The 18,873-nt window shown below is 39.4% G+C and overlaps 1 protein-coding gene across 1 annotated transcript in view; it reads right to left on the bottom strand.

Annotated features, from left to right (window-relative positions):
- Positions 1 to 13,016: 13,016 nt before the first annotated feature.
- SKOR2 (SKI family transcriptional corepressor 2) overlaps positions 13,017 to 18,873 on the bottom strand; it is a 33,098-nt gene continuing 27,241 nt past the window's right edge. Inside the window, exon 7 of the mRNA XM_061170158.1 lies at positions 13,017 to 13,079. Within this exon, the coding sequence (XP_061026141.1) occupies positions 13,017 to 13,079 (63 nt within the window). The remainder of the gene's footprint in view (positions 13,080 to 18,873) is intronic.

The raw sequence follows: 18,873 nt of genomic DNA, 5'->3' as shown, positions 1-18,873 counted from the left end.
TTTTGTCTCTATGGGTTTGCCTATTCTAGGAATAGCATATAAATGGAATCATGCACTATGTGACCTTTTATGTCTGACTTCTGTCACTTAACATAATGTTTTCAAGGCTCATCCATGTTATAGCATGTGTCAGTACTTCATTTCTTCTTATGGATGAATAATATTCCATTGTACGCTTATACCCCACTTTGTTTAATCATTTATCTGTTGATGGGCATTTGGGTTGTTTCTACCTTTTGACTATTGTAAATAGTGCTACTATGAACATTCATATACAAATATTTAAATACCTGTTTTCAATACCTTTCGGTTTACACCTAAAAGTGGAATTGATGAGTGATATGGTATTCCTATGTTTAATTTTTTGAGGAACTGCCAAACTGTTTTCCACAGTGGCTGTACCATTTTACATCCCTACCAGCACTGTACAAGAGCTCCAATTTCCCCCACATCTTCACCAACACTGTTTTTGTTTTTTTATTTATTTATTTTTATTTTTTTGGCTGCATCGGTTCTTAGTTGTGGCATGCGGGATCTTCGTTGAGGCATGTGGGCCCCTCTCCAGCTGTGGCGCACAGGTTTTCTCTTCTCTAGTTGTGGCGCGTGGGCTCCAGAGCACGTGGGCTCTATAGTTTGTGGCACACAGGCTCTCTAGTTGAGGCACCTAGGCTCAGTGGTTGTGGTGCGGGGGCCCAGTTGCCCCGCGGCGTGTGGGATCTTAGTTCCCGGACCAGAGATCGAACCCGCATCCCCTGCATTGGAAGGCAGATTTTCTACCTGGGAAGTCCACCAGGGACCACCAGTTCCCTGGGACCACCAGGGAAGTCCCTCACCAACACTGTTATTGTCTGTCTTTTTGATAAGTCATCCAAGTGGGTGTGAAATGGATTTGAAGTGAATTGAGTTCATTGTGGTTTTGATTTGCATTTCCCTGTTGACTCATGATGTTGTGCCTCTTTTCTTGTGTTTATTGTGTATTTGTATATCTTCTCTGGAGAAATGTCTATTCAAATCCTTTTCCCATTTCTTTTTTTCCACTGTGTTTACATTTTAATGCAACCCCCCACCCCGCCCATGATATCCCATGATATCTCAACAAGATCCACCCAACCCTTACCCCCTACCACAAATAGGATCATCTGTAAGGTAAAGATAATCCACAACCATGCATTTCTCAAAGTCTGAGTTACTCAGTTAGAAATAATGCCATGTAGTTAGATGATGCCCAGAACAATCCAAGGGAGGCTTCATTTCTCCAGTTCTTGTTCTCTTCAGGGTCCCTCTGCCAGATGTAGTCAAGATACCCCTCCTCATTCTTCCTGTGGTCTTCTGATTGCCTGAGTAACTCTCAGATATCTCTCTCTCTCTCACACGTACACACACACACACACCCAAAGACAAACTATTAGTCTCAGTCCAAATCCATATTAAGGAAGGGAGAGGAGAATCTTCCTACACATAGTCCAATCTTCCAACATATTCTCCCCAACTAAATCTAAATGGGGGCATGCCTTACTTTTGTTATGCAAAGCAGCTCCAATTCCCCTTTTCTCAGCTCCCACCTGTAGACTATGCCCGTGCACTAGAAATGCTGCCCATCACGGTGCCTTTCTAAACAGAAAGACCTCTACTCCTTACGTCATCCCCTGCTACCCAGAAACTCGGTAGATGTGCCTTTTTGATACATTGAGCCACATCACATTCCTACCTATGACTTCCTCCACTAACAGATTCCATTAGGATGTGAATCTGCACCCTCTGTCCCCCATCCATAGCAAGCCCTCAAGAATTGAGACTTTCCTTCTAGTTATAGAAAGGAACCCCCAAATTTTCCCATTTCTTATTTCGGTTATTTGTCTTTTTGTTGTTGAATTGTAAGAGTGCTTCATATATTCTGGATAATCCCTTATTAGGTACATGATTTGCAAATATTTTCTCTCATTCTGTAAGCTATTTTAATTTAATTTAATTTTTTTTACTCTCTTGATGGTATTGTCTGCAGCACAAAAGTTTGTAATTTCAATGAAGTCCAATTTACCTGTTTTTTCTTTTGTCTCTTGTGCTTTTGGTGTTGTATCCAAGGAACCATTGCCTATCCCAAGGTCATAAAGATTTACTTCTATGTTTTCTTTTAAGAATTTTATTATTTTAGCTCTTTGACAGACCGCACTTCAAGTAGCACTGTCTTAGAGTACCTATCTTTCCAGGAACATATAATACCTTAGTCAAAAGAATCATGCTAATGGTGGAATTTCATCTTCAAGTGAGGTTGGTGAGGGGAGATATTTTTGTTTAAGAGAGGTCTCCAACACCCTTCAAATTATGTCAGTCAGGGGACTCCCAATTCACCCATGTGTACAGGGGGCTCTTGCTTGGCTTACTTGGCACTGAGCAGTGGAGTTTAGTGGTTAAAAGCAGAGGTTCTAAAGTCACAATGGCAGAAAGTTCAAATTCCTGATTTTCCACTTATCAGCTGAGTGACTTAACTCCTTCCAGTTTCAATTAAATAGTTAAATACTGTAGTCCCTGCCTCGTAGGGTTGTGGAGAGAATTAAATGAAATAACGCATTAAGACACTTAGCACAATGTTCGGCTTATTGTCATCACTCCCTGAAAGTTGGCTGCTGTTATTATTATTGGCTGCCAAGTAATTGGATGATAGTGCCATGTAAGTAGGGGGATGAGAAAGCAACCACATATAAAATCACAGTTTCACCAATGATTGTTTAGTACTGAATTCAAACAGTATTTAACCATGTTTTAAACCACACGATTTGGGGGAAATGTTGATTCTTTATAAAGTCAATCTCTAGAGGGCCATAAAAGCTATTTAAATCACTACAACTAATTACAAGGAAGTACAAGTCAATAAACTTTGCTAACTGGTCTAAAATATAATAAAGGAAGCCATCATTAACAATCATCCAGGAAGCCACTGTTCTTAATAGTGAGATGATATAAAAGTTGGATGAGAAGAATGAATTTTATTATTTGAAAACTTCAGATGTTACCAATGCTTTCAGGGAAGTTCTTAATTTAGTACAGAGTCGTGAATTTTCAGAATGATTATTTACTTTAGGTAACTTGAGTTTATTACTTCTAAATTATATGTATATTAGGCCTGGTCTGGAAATTTGCAGAAAGGTATTCTCAGCTCTTAGTGTTCTTCCCATACTTTCTCAGCTCAAAACAAGCCCTCTTTCCATTCCCCCTCCCAAAGCCGCAGCACTGTTTCAAAGCCCGAATCAAGACTGGAGTCAAGGGGCATTTAGAACGCTTTAGCTCTCTTCTAGTTTTGTGTGGCAGTTTCTGACCCAAGTCCGGGAGTCCCAGGGCTACCACCTCATCTCCCAAGCTTACCTTGCTGCCCTCTGACTAGGAGAGCCAATGCCCATATGGGTTCCTGAGCCAAATTCCTCTCTGCCTGTCACATCCCTGAGTCAAGGACTGAGCTTGCTTATTGCCACACTATTTATTCTTAGTGGTGTGTTTCCCTGAGGATGGAACCTGCCCATGAAGGCCAAGTGAGTATCAGGAGCCTGTTATCATGGATAATGATGATTGACAGCCTCCCGCTCTGGAAATGCCTGTGCTGCAGAGCTCTATTCCCTTGTGGGGTCCCAGCTACACACCTGGTCACGGCTTTGCTCGCCTTTTGGACAGCGTACCTTTCCAACCCAGTTTCTTTCCTACTCTGGGGAGCAGACCAAGTTCAGGTCCAGCCCCTCCCTCCATCTTCACCTGTCTATATTGTAGTTGGGGATATCAGAGAAGTCGTAGACCTGCTCAGCTGTGATGATGAGGCCATGAGATTAAGTAGGAAAAGCTTGCCACGGCAGTAAGAACTGGATTTGAGGCTTGACTCAGGAATGAAATAGACTTCATAATAGTCTTCATAAAGACTGACCTCCTTTAGCTAAATCAAAGGGCTAATGAGAAGGTAAAATGATGTAACCAGCATAAATATGCATTGGAAAGTTGTCACACAAATAGGAAGTTGTGTTACTGTTGGCTGATCACAGCCCCCACATAAAGAAAAGGGTTTTGTAATCAGAGTTAACAGAATATCTAAAGTAACAGTGGTTAAACAAGATAGAACCTCATTTCTCTCCTATATAAAGGCAGCTTGGAAGTGGGCACTCCAGAGTTGGCATGGGGGCTCAGTAGCTGTCAGGGACCCGAGCTTCTATTACCTTTCTGTGCCACACTAGCATATGGCTTCTATCTTAAAAGTCACCTCACGGTTCAAGAAGACTTCTGAGGCTCCCTCCACCTTACAGACATCAGAAAAGAGGGAAAGGGAAGAGAAAAGAGAAACGCTGCCTAATGAAGCCAAGCTCTTTTGAAGTGATCTTCCTGAAAGTTCTACATATTTTTACCTACATCTTCTTGGCCAGAACACAGTCACACAGCCACATCTAACAGCACGTACGCCTGGGAGATGTAGTCTGATTTTATCTAGGTGTATTGCCACCTGAGAATGGTCTGTTGGAGGGCAACCAGCAATTTGCCACACATAGTCATTCGAAACCAAATGAAATGTCAACATTCTTTGAGAGAGAGTTTAAAGTGATAACAGTGAAATGAGCCGCTCTTATGATTGGCCCAAATAAAATAAATGAGACTCATTCACTTATTCAATAAAAAATGTTTTGCGTAGCTACTGCATGCCAAGGACTATTCTCAGCACGAGGAAGGTGGTAGTGGGCTGAAACAAAGGTCCTTGCCCTCATAATGTTTACAGTGTATACCTTCCCACAAAGGAGTGTATAATTACAAACTGTGATGTAGGTTGTGTGTGGGGAATCTTGTAAGATGGTCACACTTGAACTTTGTGCACTCAACTCTGTAGAGGGAGACAGCGGAGCTCTCCTCATCGGGCCTGGAATTGGCTGGACGTACCCCACTGAATGACGTGGTTATACATTCTCAGCATGGTGAATGTGCTCCTCTTCTCTGACCTTCCTCACTGCTGACCAAGGCTGCTTTAAACTCTTACCCTTAAATGAAAGTGATCTTCTCCGCTTGATTATATCTCCTGTAGCTAGGAGAGAATTCTTCTCTATTTTCCAAAGAGCTGAGGCTACACTTTTTGTACAATCAAAGGAAATTGGGATATGATGTCCCACTCTCCTTGCCTGTGGCAAATAGATGAGCAATTACTCAGGCATTCTGAGGATCAAAAGCATCCGTCTGAAATGTCTAGTCTACCCCAATAGGATAGGCCTGGATTTCTGCTTTGATTTGCTATGGCCCTTTCTGATCTTATAATTTCACTTGCAATTAAAACAGAACCTTTTATTTGCATTGCTTGTATTCTTCATTAGCTAATATTTGGGTTGACCTTGGAATGATAAAATAGTTGAAGAAAAGAACACAGCATTTTTTGGCTGTCATTTTATTTGCCAAGAATTTTATTTGTCCTTCTGAAGAGTGGCTTTATTTTTAGCCTCATGCAGCACTCTAGATGGATGTCCTGTCTGTTTCCACAAGGCAGCTCAGATAACCTAATCACATCCAGTTTTAGGGACAAATTCTTTTTGTTCCAACTTTGAAGCGTCAAGCATTGCTAGAATAGAGAGGAGGTATTCACTCGCCTCAATGAGAAAATATATGGGTTAATGATGTTTCCATATTATATGTTGGATTTCCTACTGAAGGTTTTGGCTTTTAGTGTATAACTTCATGGTTGCATGGAGAATTGATAGTCTCTAGTGTTTGAAAGGAATAGACTCAGTCTGATAAAATACCTCAAGAAATGGGGAGACTCTAAGGCCATGAGGGAAAGGACAACAGGAGTCTCCTAGTGCTCAGGGAAAGATGCACAGCTGGGCTTCCATGGAGCCTGGAATTTAGGTGGAGAACCAGAAGGCACTAATGTAGTTTCAGCATCCTAGCAGCAGAGGCCAACGGACTTCCACACTGAGCTCGGCTATTAACTCAATTCAGAGCTACACCACGATGAACTCCTCTAGGCTCTAAGACATACCTGTCAAGTTATCTCGTTCTAATTTTTCTTTTGCTACAAGATCATTTGCTGATATTTTAGCACTAATAACGCTGAGACATTTAAAGTTGCAATTGGAAAGAAAAGAACGACGTTTCAGGCTCGTTTACATGGACAGATGATGTAGCTGCAGGACAAAGACCTTAAATTCATCCACAAATCTTTAGCTCTCTCTGGAGCTGCTGCTCTTGCTCTGAGAAGCTATCTGGTCCCTGAGTTTGCGTTGGGTTCTGCAGAAAATGACCTCTGCTGTCCCCTGGTGGCTGGTCATGAAGCCAGGTTTGTGTCCTCCCTGGTCATTTTCTGTCACTTCTGGTATTACTGGCTGAGAGTACAAAGCTAAGGATGCTAGGCTTCCATCCCTATGTGTAATTTCAAGCTTGCATAGGAGAAAAAGCTCCACCAACTTGACTGACCAGCTACTCCCCCCATGCCAAGCACACCTGTCAGTTTCAGAAGCGTATGCCACGTCTGAAGGGCTGTGTGAGCCCCATGCCCAGGCTCCTGGAAGAATATCCTCCTCTCCACGGTTAGTTGCAGCATCTTCACATTATCTTTTTGCTAGTGGTCACTGGGAACCTGTCCTCAGACTCCAGGACTTGGTTTATAACCCTTCTCTGACCCATTGTCCTATCCTTCATGGGCTGGGAAGAAAATCACTAATGAGTATCCCTCCTTTGGTTTCTTAATGTGGCAGCTAAGGATAAGAAAATTTATCTCAAGGGAGAATTGTCAAGGTTTTTTTTGATAGTTTATGATAATGAAGATGGTGGGTAAAAGTATCAAATATCATGGCAATGCATTTTAAACTTCTTCTGAAATCTGTCGAGGGATGCCATTGGTGAGATGCCTCTTCAGTTAGGATGGTCTTTGGCAATTGAGGGCCGGAGATCATCCACAGCAGACTTCTGTTCAACCCAGCATTACTCTAGAAATCCTGGCTCCAAAGGGTCACCATTTTGGCCCTTTTATCTCTCTCATCTGAGAGGCAGAATTTTTGGCATAAAATGATCTCATGGAGTTTGATTCAACATCACAGTAAGGAGGAAGGCACACTATCGACTTCCTCACTAATGCTGTTAGAAGACCTAGCTGGAATTTAGAACCTTCCCTTACCCAGACAAAGATCCTATCATGCTGGGGAGGACTCCAGCTGCTGACAAGGGCCAAAGGCTAATTTAGACTTTAATAACCATTTTTGAAGGAATTTCATTTTCAAAAATAATTTATTCAAATATTTTATGCCAAAATAATTCTAAGAAGTATTAGTTTCTATTAGTTGCCCCCAAGCAAATGTGCATTTAACTACATGAACACAACCATTACTTCATAGTTTTTTTATTATAGACTTTTTTTATCCACATGAATGTTAAAGAAACTACAACAGAGTTAAATACCAGTTTTGATAACATGATTATATTCTTAATTACACTCAATATTAAACTGTAAAATATTTCCAAAGGAATACAATCTTCATTCATATAGCAGGCAAAATACCAGAGAGGAAGGGGCCACGCATAAGTCTGTCCACTTTCCTGGGAAAAGCAGGTTTGTATGGCTGATGCCATCCTAGCTGTTGAAACGTGATCCCCCCTCCTAGGACAGGTCTTGTGTTGTCTTTTCACCAAGAATCACTTCTTCAAACGTAAAAGACGGTCTCATAGAGCTGCTCTCTCCAAGTATGTAGCACAGAGATTCCCTGGGACCGTCCATGGGTTTCCCACCCCGGCTGGCTAACAGCACTCCCGCGCTCTGGGTTCGGTTGGCCTTTAAAAACACAGACTCAAACTTTGGTTCCACCAAAAGATGCAACAAGCGTTGACTGCTCTGGTTGGCTCCCCCCTCCCCCAACTAATGAATGGCTGCTACAGTCTATTTTACATGGTTGTCCATGCTGCTTTGAGGTCACTTGTCCTTGGGTTCTCCCGAACCTGATTTTATATTTGATTCCCAAGCCCTTTCAATTTGCAGTCTCTGTGCGGGTCGCAAGTGCTCAGGGGCAGTCTGTATCTTACAAGAGAACAAGAGTAAGTGGTTCTGTGCACCTGGGATAAGACAAAAAGCACAGAATGACAACCTCAGTGTGATACAATCAGATAATTTAAAAACATTTAAAGTAATATTTAGTATATCCTTAAGAGAAGACACTTTTAGTACAGTTTGAATAAAAATGTTTAAACAGTGACCATGAAAGCATCTTCCTTTTCCCATATATTTGCCTGCTACCTTACATGATGCATCTCTGCTGACATTGAGCCAAACTAGAACTATTACATCAGAGCGTGCTGGTTTGCTATGCCTTCTTTACAGTAAAGTCATTTTGCTGGGTTCCAGAAGCTCCAATTTGTTGTTGAGCAAACATTAAGACAGCCTGTGGTAAAAGGGGCAGACAGAATTTCATGCACTGGTGCCCTGCTGGCTTTGGCTGAATGGTCCAAGTTACATCCATTTTTCTTGCCCTGGGGTGTTAGGGCAGCTATAGAGGTTTTGCGATTCAACATCAATGAAACCACTGGATTGGTTATTAACTGCATATTTATAACTGATAATGGAAGATGTGAATTAGGCCACGATTTCAGGTCACAAGTTGGGGAGAGCAGATGAAGTGTGGGCTGCAGAGCCAGGCGGCCTGGTTCAAATTCTGCCACTTGTTAGCAGTGAGACCACACAACTTACTCATCTACGCGTTTCTGTTTGCTCAGCTGTAGAATGGTAAGAGTAGCAGTACTTCTCTCAATGGGTTGTTTTGAAGATTAAATAAGATAATTGATGTAAAGCCCTTAGAAGTGTGGCAGCACACTGTCATTCTCAAAGGAGATTCTTGAAAGAACCTGGTTCTCTTTTGTTTGATGACAGAGGCTAGAAATGGACATGCCCCCCCCCGCCCCCCATCTTTGATCGTTACAAAAGGAAGACACAGAATGTTCAATTACAATCCCTCCACACCCCTGTAAGACCTTTTTCTTGCTATTCTTTTCATAGCAATTATCCCAGAATTAAAATAAAAATAACAAAATAAAAATAACAGGAGTTTACCAAAGAGTTAGATATTGTTAGGATAGGGGAAAAAATATTTTCAAACTCTCTAGAAGGATGCAAAGTAGCAATTAGTGATGAAGAAAATGAAGACCTAAGGCAAAAAGTAGGTGGGTTACACCCTCAGGTGTTATATAGGGTTTTGTATGAACAGATTTTAATAAAAGCAGGCCCTTTGTGAGAGAGAATCTGGCAGAAGACTGGCATGCAAGAGTGGTAGTCAAAATTTAGAGCTGGCAGAGACTTTGATCAGGTTTGGCCATCCACAGTTCATAGATAAGAGTGAGCCTCGAAGAGATTAAATGATATTACTTCAGATGACATAGGGAAGTAGTGTCAGATTTAGAAGCCAGACTCTCAAAACCAGCCCAATGATCCTAGAAAGACAGAGAAGGGGCTTAGAGTCAAATAGACCTGTATTGAATCCTGGCTTTGTCACTTTCTAGCTAAGTGACTTCACTGATCCTCTGCGTTCTCATGTATAAAATGGAGATAGTAATAGGATCAACCTTATGGACTTGTAAAGATCAAAAGAGAGAATGTGGCAGCTTAACCCAGTATCTGGCATGGGTAGTGCTCAATGAATGACAGTTATCATTATTTCCAGCTTGTTCAGCAGGTTTCTGTATGACTATGAATGAGCCATATCCTATGATTCACTTTCCACTTATGTAAAATAATTGAGTTCTCTGTGAAAGACATAAGTATTTCACTGAGTCACAGGGACGACGTTTGCATAATGTTAAAAGGAGCTTGGGGAAAAAAGAATGTAAAGTAATATTAAACTGGTGTTAATATCATGACATTTTTATTTGGGGGTGCAGATTTCACACAGATTATCCTGGAGCATCTGTGTAGGAACTGGGGCACATTAATGACCAAAGGTAAGGAAGACCATCAGGAATAATTCTGGTGTTCAAAACAGTTCCAGATGAAAGGATAATACAAGCAGCATTTTGAAATATTTTTTCAAATCACTTCCATTGTACTCGTGAGCTCACGATAAAGCAAATATGCAGAGCTGCACCACGTCTAATCTACAAGGGCTTGTTTTAGAAAGTAGTTTGAAGATAAATAAAATAAACTACAGTTTACACAGCTGGTAGCTAAACAAATAGAATTCATTGCCCCAAAGGGGACTATGCCTAGGTTGAAGAAAGGTTTAGATAAATCCATGTATAATGGATCTTTAAGGAGTTATCAAGGGAAAGTTAAGAGTTATTCAGTGTACACGCCTGAAGTTTGAGGTTGGTGTTGTTAAGAACAACAGTTTGGCTCTTCTAACGGAATTGCACTGTTACTCCCCTGGTATGGGTGGACTTTTATTTTGATTCGACATGGAATTTCTTGTGTCCTAACGTAGGGCAAAAATGATTTGTAGAGCAGTGATATGTGGCAATACTTGCTCAGCTTATTAAGTGGATTGCCTGTGGTTTTGAAAAGCTTCCTCCTCTTAATAGTCATATTGGAATTCACTGGGTGGCAAGAACACAGCACACTACCTTAAGGGTCACTCTTGCATAAGACATTAATGTATCAGTCCCTAATTTGGAAACCTGTGGTCACTCAGCAAGACAGAACTTGTTTCTCTCCCTTGGTGTAATGATTTTTATTTTGTCATCTCTCTTGGGGTAATTCCTTGCAGGCTTGGCATGTTGAGAATCGAATACTGCCTCTCCCAATATGGTTGTGATTCTCTGCTTGGCTGATTTAGCTCAGCATTTAAGTAACCACTAATCTTCTGAAAGCACCAGGGTCTACTTAGAGAAATCCCTGTTGTCTGCAAGGATGGAAACAAAATCAGCATGGAGGAAGCATTAGTTACTAAACACAAATCAATCTTTTTTTTTTTCCCACCTCACTGTACACTATGTCACCATCAAAGGCGTGGTTTCTGGGCAGTAAGTCTTCATTTTGTAGGTGCAAGAGCAGCTCATGTCTGACAAGCAGAGAAGATGAGTCAGGGAAGTGGAAGGGTAGAAAGAGAGTTTATTGAAGTTCCTAAGTATAAATCAAACTACATTCTAATGGATGAATCACAAACGTGGAGTGAAAGAAGCCAGATACAAGAGAACGCTCTATAAAATGTCCTTTACTAAAGTTCAAAAACAGGTAAAACCAATCTTTTGTAACTGGGTAGGGGCACAAGGTAGCTATCTGGGTGCTAGAAACCTAAGCAAGTTCACTGAGCTCTGATTTGTAGACTTCATGACTTGTATGACTTGACGATTTATAGGCTTTGGAGAATGTGTGTTATATTTCAATAAAAAGGTTACTTAAAAAAACACATCCCAATATATACTTTTTGATTTGAAAGGAAAGTAGTTTGACATTTTCAAACTTTTATACATATGGGTTTATCAGTGTTAATTTGGATGATTCTTGCTTTGATTACCTTGATATTCTGCGTTAAGATTTATTAGACTCTGAATGTTCTAAAATTATTCATTTCACACTGCTGGGACAAATCTGGTCTACAATGATGAGAAAGAAATCACCCAAAGTCAACTGCAGACGTAAGAAAAATACTTGAAGATATAGAATGAAACCAAACTCACAGGTCCATTTGTGTATGACTTCATGGAGATGGAAACAGAATGACATTATCTGAGCATCCCAAAACAGAATGACTTATTATCTGAGCAACTCTGTTGTTAAACATCTGCTCACAGAAGACAAGAAGTCCCTATTTAAGGAGCAAGCAGGCAATGCATTTAAAATCAGGAGCCCTAGAATCTCTTCCTGGCTTTGTAACAGAGACATAATACATCACATCTCTCTTCACTGGACCTTGGTTCCCTGTGCGTAAAATTAAGGGAAAGCATGTGAATGAGAGACTGTCTTGGAAAGAGTTTTGAGCTCCTAATGAAATGTGACATACATATAACTGTTTAAGACAAATACTGAAGATCATCACTAGTAAAGATAATGGCAAGAAGTAGAACTGTCATGTGCACATAGTAGAGGAGGCTTGTGATATGCAGAAAAGAGGCATGAAGGAAAGAAAAGGAACCATGACCCTGCATTGCACAGAGTTTTTTTGGCCAGTAAATTCTATTGAATTGAAAATAGGTTCCAGAGGGAAGGAGTGGGAAGAATCACTCTGATGGGAGCAAATAAAACTGATAAATGACCACAATCCTAGTTAGCCATGAGCACTTATAAATACCACCTCTGACATCTGAGTTTTTCCCTGATTTAGCAGTTCCAATTGCTAGGTCATCCTAACGTATTGTTAGAGAAACAACAATATCCTAGTTTTTGCATTCCTTCAATTCTAACAATTATTTATATCTTCTGCCATATAATCAAAAAGTTGCTTTTGAAATGTTTAGGTATATTCTGAAAATAGTCATTGAATTTTTACTGTCTTCTTTTCCTTAGGAGTCCAGAATATTTGTCTTTTAAATTGCTGCCAGGTATGTGACATTGGATCTGGCTTCAGCTGTAGAGAAACAAGGATTGTTTTAGGGAAAGAATGAATGACTAATCCTGCAGCAGAAGTTCTCAAAGGTCTATGTCGCACGCAGTTATTCACAGCACCATCTGTCAGTAACTCACTGAAAGTCGGGTTTCAGGAAGACATTTTGGAAGCAAAGGAGAGACAGAGAAGAAAAAACATAATAAGCATGGCTTGTGACACTCCGGTTTCCTTCAGAGGACCAGGAATCAGGGTGTCAGGAGGAACCGGAAAGAGTAGAAAACCTCAAAACAGAATGAAGATCACATCTGCAAGACTGAATTGAGAATTTCCTTAGTTTTAGAAATTTTCCACAGAATTTATAACATGCACTTAGCCATTTATTTAGGAAGCCCCATGCCTAGAATGAAGTTCAACAGTGTATTGGCTTAAACACAGAATGCAACATCATCAATGCCCTGGGCTATTTCAAGTACATCAGTAAAGAACACAGCCAAGCAATAACAATTCAGGGAGTTAAGGAAAATCTGTTTCCTCTGGTGAGCTCACCTTTTAGCTTTTGCTGAGATGGGCACCTAGCTTTTCTTTCCTGATCAAGCTTGCTGCATAGGGAATCTGTAAGATAAAAACAAGCAAAACTATCCAGGTGAGCAAAATTTGGAGACATGTATAATGGAGAACCTTCGTTGTGCCTAAATTTGAATGCTGGTGGATCTGCCCTGAGGACAAAAGGTCTCCATCTGCCCAGCAGTATGGGGCTTCTGGGGTATAGCATTTCTAAGGCCTGTTACAAAGCATATCAGGACAGAACAGGTGATCACACTAGGTTGTTGCTACAGCTAGTCCCTGAGGTTCCTATGTGACATTTCACTTAAGAAATTTTCAAAAATTTGCACTTAATAATATGGTATTCTTATTTTTATTTAGGTATGAAAATTATTATGTTATAACGTATGTCCAAGGTCACAAAACAAGAATGTGATTACAAACTAGTTCACTGTAATTTTTCATTTAATTAGAGTGAGGAAATATGCTATCATTATAAATCACAAATAAGATTAACTAAACACAAACTATTACTCTGGGTAATTTCCCAATAACTACTAAGAAGCATCAGAAATAATTGCACTGAATGGAAAATATGACCCTTGAGAATTCTACCTGGATAAACTTGAAAAGTACTTTTCAGTACTGGGGTTTTGAATGAAAGTCTATCGCATTTGATATGCTACTTTTCATTAGAGAATTCAGATTGTTGAAATTGGACTACATGTATTATTTAGATTTGCCTCTCTACTAACCTTAGTTATGTCACTTACCTTCATCATTATAAGGCTAAATTCAGGACTCTAATGATATAAATCTGTTTTACATTTAAAGAAATAGTCAGCCTTCTAGAATGTAACATGAACTATGGCTGATATTATGTAAAAGCAGTGAAGGAAAGAAAATTATAGTCATTCAAGTAGGTAATATTTTGAACACTGTTATATACATTCCCCATATCCCCAGCATATTTATGTTTTGCTCTCCTGATCTACCAGTCCATAAACATGAACCTTTATTAATGGGAAGGAACTACAAATCTATAGTGATGCTTGTGGCTAAGACCAGCTGGACCATTTTGCCATAATAACTGGTTAGTTGAATCAAACAGTCTTTTTTTTTTTAAATTTATTTATTTATTTTTGGCTGCGTTGGGTCTTCATTGCTGCGCACAGGCTTTCTCTAGTTGTGGCGAGTGGGGGCTACTCTTTGTTGCGGTGAGCGGGCTTCTCATTGCGGTGGCTTCCCTTGTTGTGGAGCACAGGCTCTAGGCGCGCGGGCTTCGGTAGTTGTGGCACGCGGGCTCAGTAGTTGTAGCTCACAGGCTCTAGAGCGCAGGTTCAGTAGTTGTGGCGCACGGGCTTAGTTGCTCCGCGGCACGTGGGATCTTCCTGGACCAGGGCTCGAACCCGTGTCCCCTGCATTGGCAGGCAGATTCTTAACTACTGTGTCACCAGGGAAGCCCTCAAACAGTCTTTTTAATGAAAAAAAGAGAGAAGACTAAAATAACCACCTCACTATCTTGATACACAGCCACAACATGGATGTATACGATAGAGACATATCTGATAAAGGCCTTAATAGCAGCATCGAAATTAATGGTTCATATAGGACCATAAATAGTTGTGTCCTAATCTCATATTTAGGACGAGAGCTGAGATTAGCTAGATAACTATGACAAGAATAGTTACACAGGGACCTACTCTAGTTACCTCTTCTTTCCACTCTGGGTTACGCTATACCTGCTATTAACAGAGACATACTTGAATCCTGATTTTCCATTATGGTGTATGAAACAATATGCCAAAACACATGGATCACCTCTTTCTTTAGATGCATGATATCACAGAGCTTTGAATGGAATTCTATTATTTAGGATAACAAGTAGAAATGATGTAAACCTTGGGGTATAAGGATTACCTAATAAAATGTATTTGTGTCACTCTCGCATTTAGAAAGCATTCTCAACATCAAGATTAGATGCCACGAAGATTTAGTAAGTGTCTGTTCTGTGCCAGGCACTGCACGATATAAGTTAATATCACCATGCGCCATCTCATCAAAGCCAGTAAACTACTCATCCTAACCCAAAGAAAACTGCCTGAAGGGCACTACTTTCTGATCTAAGTCTGAATGCCTTTTTCTTTTTTTCAGAAACAACAATGTAGCATTTCATTAAGATGGGAAGCTGATAAGGAAATTTAAGAAAAGGACTCAGGAAAAAAAGGACATTTCCAAATAAGCACATTTGATCCCCAAATCTCCAGACTGAAATTTAAATCTGTGTGAAGAATTATTAATCTCAGGTTGTGAGCTGAGAGTCATTAATTCCAAGTCTTAAATCATGAATGATTAATAAAGAATATATTAGCATATGGCCCGATTGTTCATGGAAACTATCCTATTTCATTGATTCTAAGATGCAGTTTTTTCCCTCACATTTTAACATTTCTGAAGTTGGATATACTATAATTGATGGTATCTGAGAATAACAGTTGGAAACTTCTTTTCTTATGATACATCAAGTAATGGGCACTTTTATGATTGATGGTGCTTCAGGTTCTATACTCCCCAACTGGGGGAGCTCAGGATCTTAGAGGCTCCATTAAAGATAATTATGCCATGTAAATCTCCTATAATAGAACTTATAAAAGCTTTCTTTTCATTCTGACCAGCTTGGAAATCACCAAGATTGGCATGGACAAAACCCCTCAAAGTTGCTATATAACTTCTAAATCACCTAGTTGGCTCTAGTCTATCAAAAGTACTGAGATTTTACCAAAAAAGATAATTTCCTAGATTGTGCCGAGTTAGCCTGAGCTCAGACATTAAGGTGGGTCAACATCTCAAAAGGAGAAAGACGAGAAAAAGGATATATAATTAAGAAACGAGTCATTGCATTGTCAAGATGCAAGGCAATAGATCAATAATTGGAAAAGGACCCACTGTAGTCAAAGTCTGTCTCCTGGAGAATCTTAAGGCAGCTTCCAAGGAAGTTCAGACTTACGTCAAGTCCTCTACTTGTTACATATTTAGTCACAAAATCAAAATCTTCTAGGGGTCCAGGGATCTTTTTCTAAAAATAAAGTGCTCTATCTACCTTTTAAAAATATGTAAAACATATTTTTAAAAACTCTCCGTGTTCAGACGGTAGAAATCTGGGCAAGATCCCATCGTAATGAATACTGGAGAACCTCCAAGAAAAGACCACACAGAAGAGCTGTGCCCTTGCCAAAGAGGGAGCACTCCTCCAGAAACGATAAAGACCTGTCACCGCTCCTTTCCCTGCAAGGAAGCACAGCGCCCACACCATCAGAAAGTTGTAAACTGACTTTTTACAAGTCCACGGTGAACGAAACATTAGTACTAAATCTATTGGTTGAACATTAATTTTAATTGAGGCTTTAATGAGGAACTTTGAGACTGGTTTCCTCTGGCTGCGTGTGACTGCAGTGTTCTGGAAAAACAGCAGAGGGCACTTCAAGACTAGCATATTTTAAAAGCACTTTTTCTCAATCTACTCGCCCCTTGCTAGCGATCCAGCAAGTTCAAAGGATGTGAATCTGGGTCTAGCCATTTATCATGCGTTTTCTGTTGCAGCTTCACAGTGTCCTTCAAGAGCTATGTCTTCAACAACTATGTCTTCAACTATGACATGCCTTCAACAAACCTACGGTAGTAGCTTATACATACATGTACTTGCTTTAAAAAATTGTTGCCAAATTAGCAATAAAAAATTTAAAAAAGGTTATGAAGGCATCACAGTAGTCTCGGCTCATGTTGTAAACTACATTATATTCCAGTCCTTGGAAAAACTTTAATCAAAAGGTTATACACTGTTATAGATGTAGAAAACAAACTTATGGTTACCAGGGGATAAGGGGGGAGGGATAAATTGGGAGATTGGAATTGATATATACACACTACTATATATAAAATAGATAACTAATAAGGACCTACTATATAGCACAGGGAACTCTACTCAATATTCTGTAATGGTCTATATGGGAAAAGAATCTAAAAAAGAGTGGATATATGTATATGTATAACTGACTCACTTTGCTGTACACTTGAAACTAACACAACATTGTAAATCAACTATACTCTAATAAAAATCTTTTAAGAATGGTTATACACTTAGTAAAATGCCTTCACTTTCTTCTTTAAAAATTTTTTAAAAATTGAGATATAATTTACATATAACATTGTAATGGTTTCTTCACCTTCTTCTCAATCCTAAGGGATGATGGTTTTGTTTTAAAAATTGAACACTTTTTTCCTAGAATCAGAGCTCACTTGGAATGAGAAATCTTTTGCTCTTTATTATACTAAACACTAACATCTTCATGAACGTGCTAAATTCTAAAACCTTTGTATTTGGTTCATACTGAGAGGAACATATTTCTTCGCTTGTATAAATAAATCTGGTTTGGTAATGAGAACATTTTAAGCATTTGAAAACCCAGAGCGGAGGTGGGGGACTATAACACAAACTGTGTTAAGGACTGTAAAACTCTCATTTTAAACTATTTGTAAAAAAAATATTAGCTTGTGGCCCATGTATAAATGTTAAATAAACTGCATATGCTTTAAATCTCACATTAGGTAAATGCACATTTATTTATAAACACACAAAGAGAATCAATCATTTGAGTCTATGGTCATCACAACTTTGCATTTAAAAAACTGTAAAAGGAAGCAATGGTGTAGAAGTTACAGTCAGCGGAGAATCTAAAAATGCAGAAACCAAAGAAATTCATAAGTTTTCTTTCTATGGCAATGATACCCAAGATGCTTTCGATATCATCTTGAATAAGAACACTGTGCAACAGCATAGGATAAATGCGTTGTGGGTCTTTGGGAATTGTTACAAAATATGATGGTTTTAATATATTTGAATTCTCCATGACTGCAGGATAGAGTGGGTTTTTATTTCATCTAAAGGAAAAGATGCCTATTCTGTAAGCACATGACTATTCTGTAATACATGCTTTGTAAACTTTAAATATAAAACAATTTAAACATAAAAGGATAAAATAATTTTTGGTGAATTGTTCTGTTCTCAAGGAGCAAAGCATGTATCTATATTTACTGATGAATTAGAGCATTCAACTAAAAATATTGAGAAAGTCAATAATTGTGATACCTAGCAACTTCTTGATAATCTTTAGGTATAATTTTCTAAAGACATTTTTCTCCAGTTACTTTAGCAAATACAACAAGCTGAATAAAGGACAGGATAAGTTTCTGTTCAAGTAACCTTGAGTTTGCTGCCTCAGTTCTAAAGCAGATGGTATAGTGTGAACACAGGTCCTTCCCGCACAAATATATCTCTAGCCACCAGGGCTCAAATAGTTCCACTAATAGAGGTACTACTTTGAGAAGGCGCATGCCATTAAACTGATTACTTGTATCGGCACAGCATTTTATGTTTACATGTGCATTTCATGTTTATTAAACACTTGTGCCTTATCATATCCCTATCAGGGTACTAGGTTGGACCTTACAACAGGTCCCTTTGGTTTAGAAACTGATACAATGAACTATATAGGATGAATCTTGAACTCAAGTTTGCAGACCTTAAAGCTTGTATCTGTTAGTCACAAGGACGGTGCTGTAATACATAAGCTCCCAGCAATTCACTAGTATGCCTTCTTTTAGTAGTTTTGGTAGTAGTTACCCAGCACAAAAAAATTTTGAGGAAATCAGGACCAAGCCAGGAAAATTTGGAAAAGAATTAAGAGGATTGCTACATGACAGTATCAGAGTTGGGTCAGGGGGCATCCATGGGTGGTGATTAATTCAACAAATGTCTACTGATCCCTATTTGATGTTAGACACCATGCTAGGTGTTGAAGGTAGC

Source organism: Eubalaena glacialis, chromosome 15 (genome assembly GCF_028564815.1).
Source record: "Eubalaena glacialis isolate mEubGla1 chromosome 15, mEubGla1.1.hap2.+ XY, whole genome shotgun sequence".
In the NCBI taxonomy this organism is placed as follows: Eukaryota; Metazoa; Chordata; class Mammalia; order Artiodactyla; family Balaenidae; genus Eubalaena; species Eubalaena glacialis.
The sequence above is the reverse complement of the archived record's forward strand: the minus strand, read 5'-3'. Positions and strand labels throughout refer to the sequence as shown.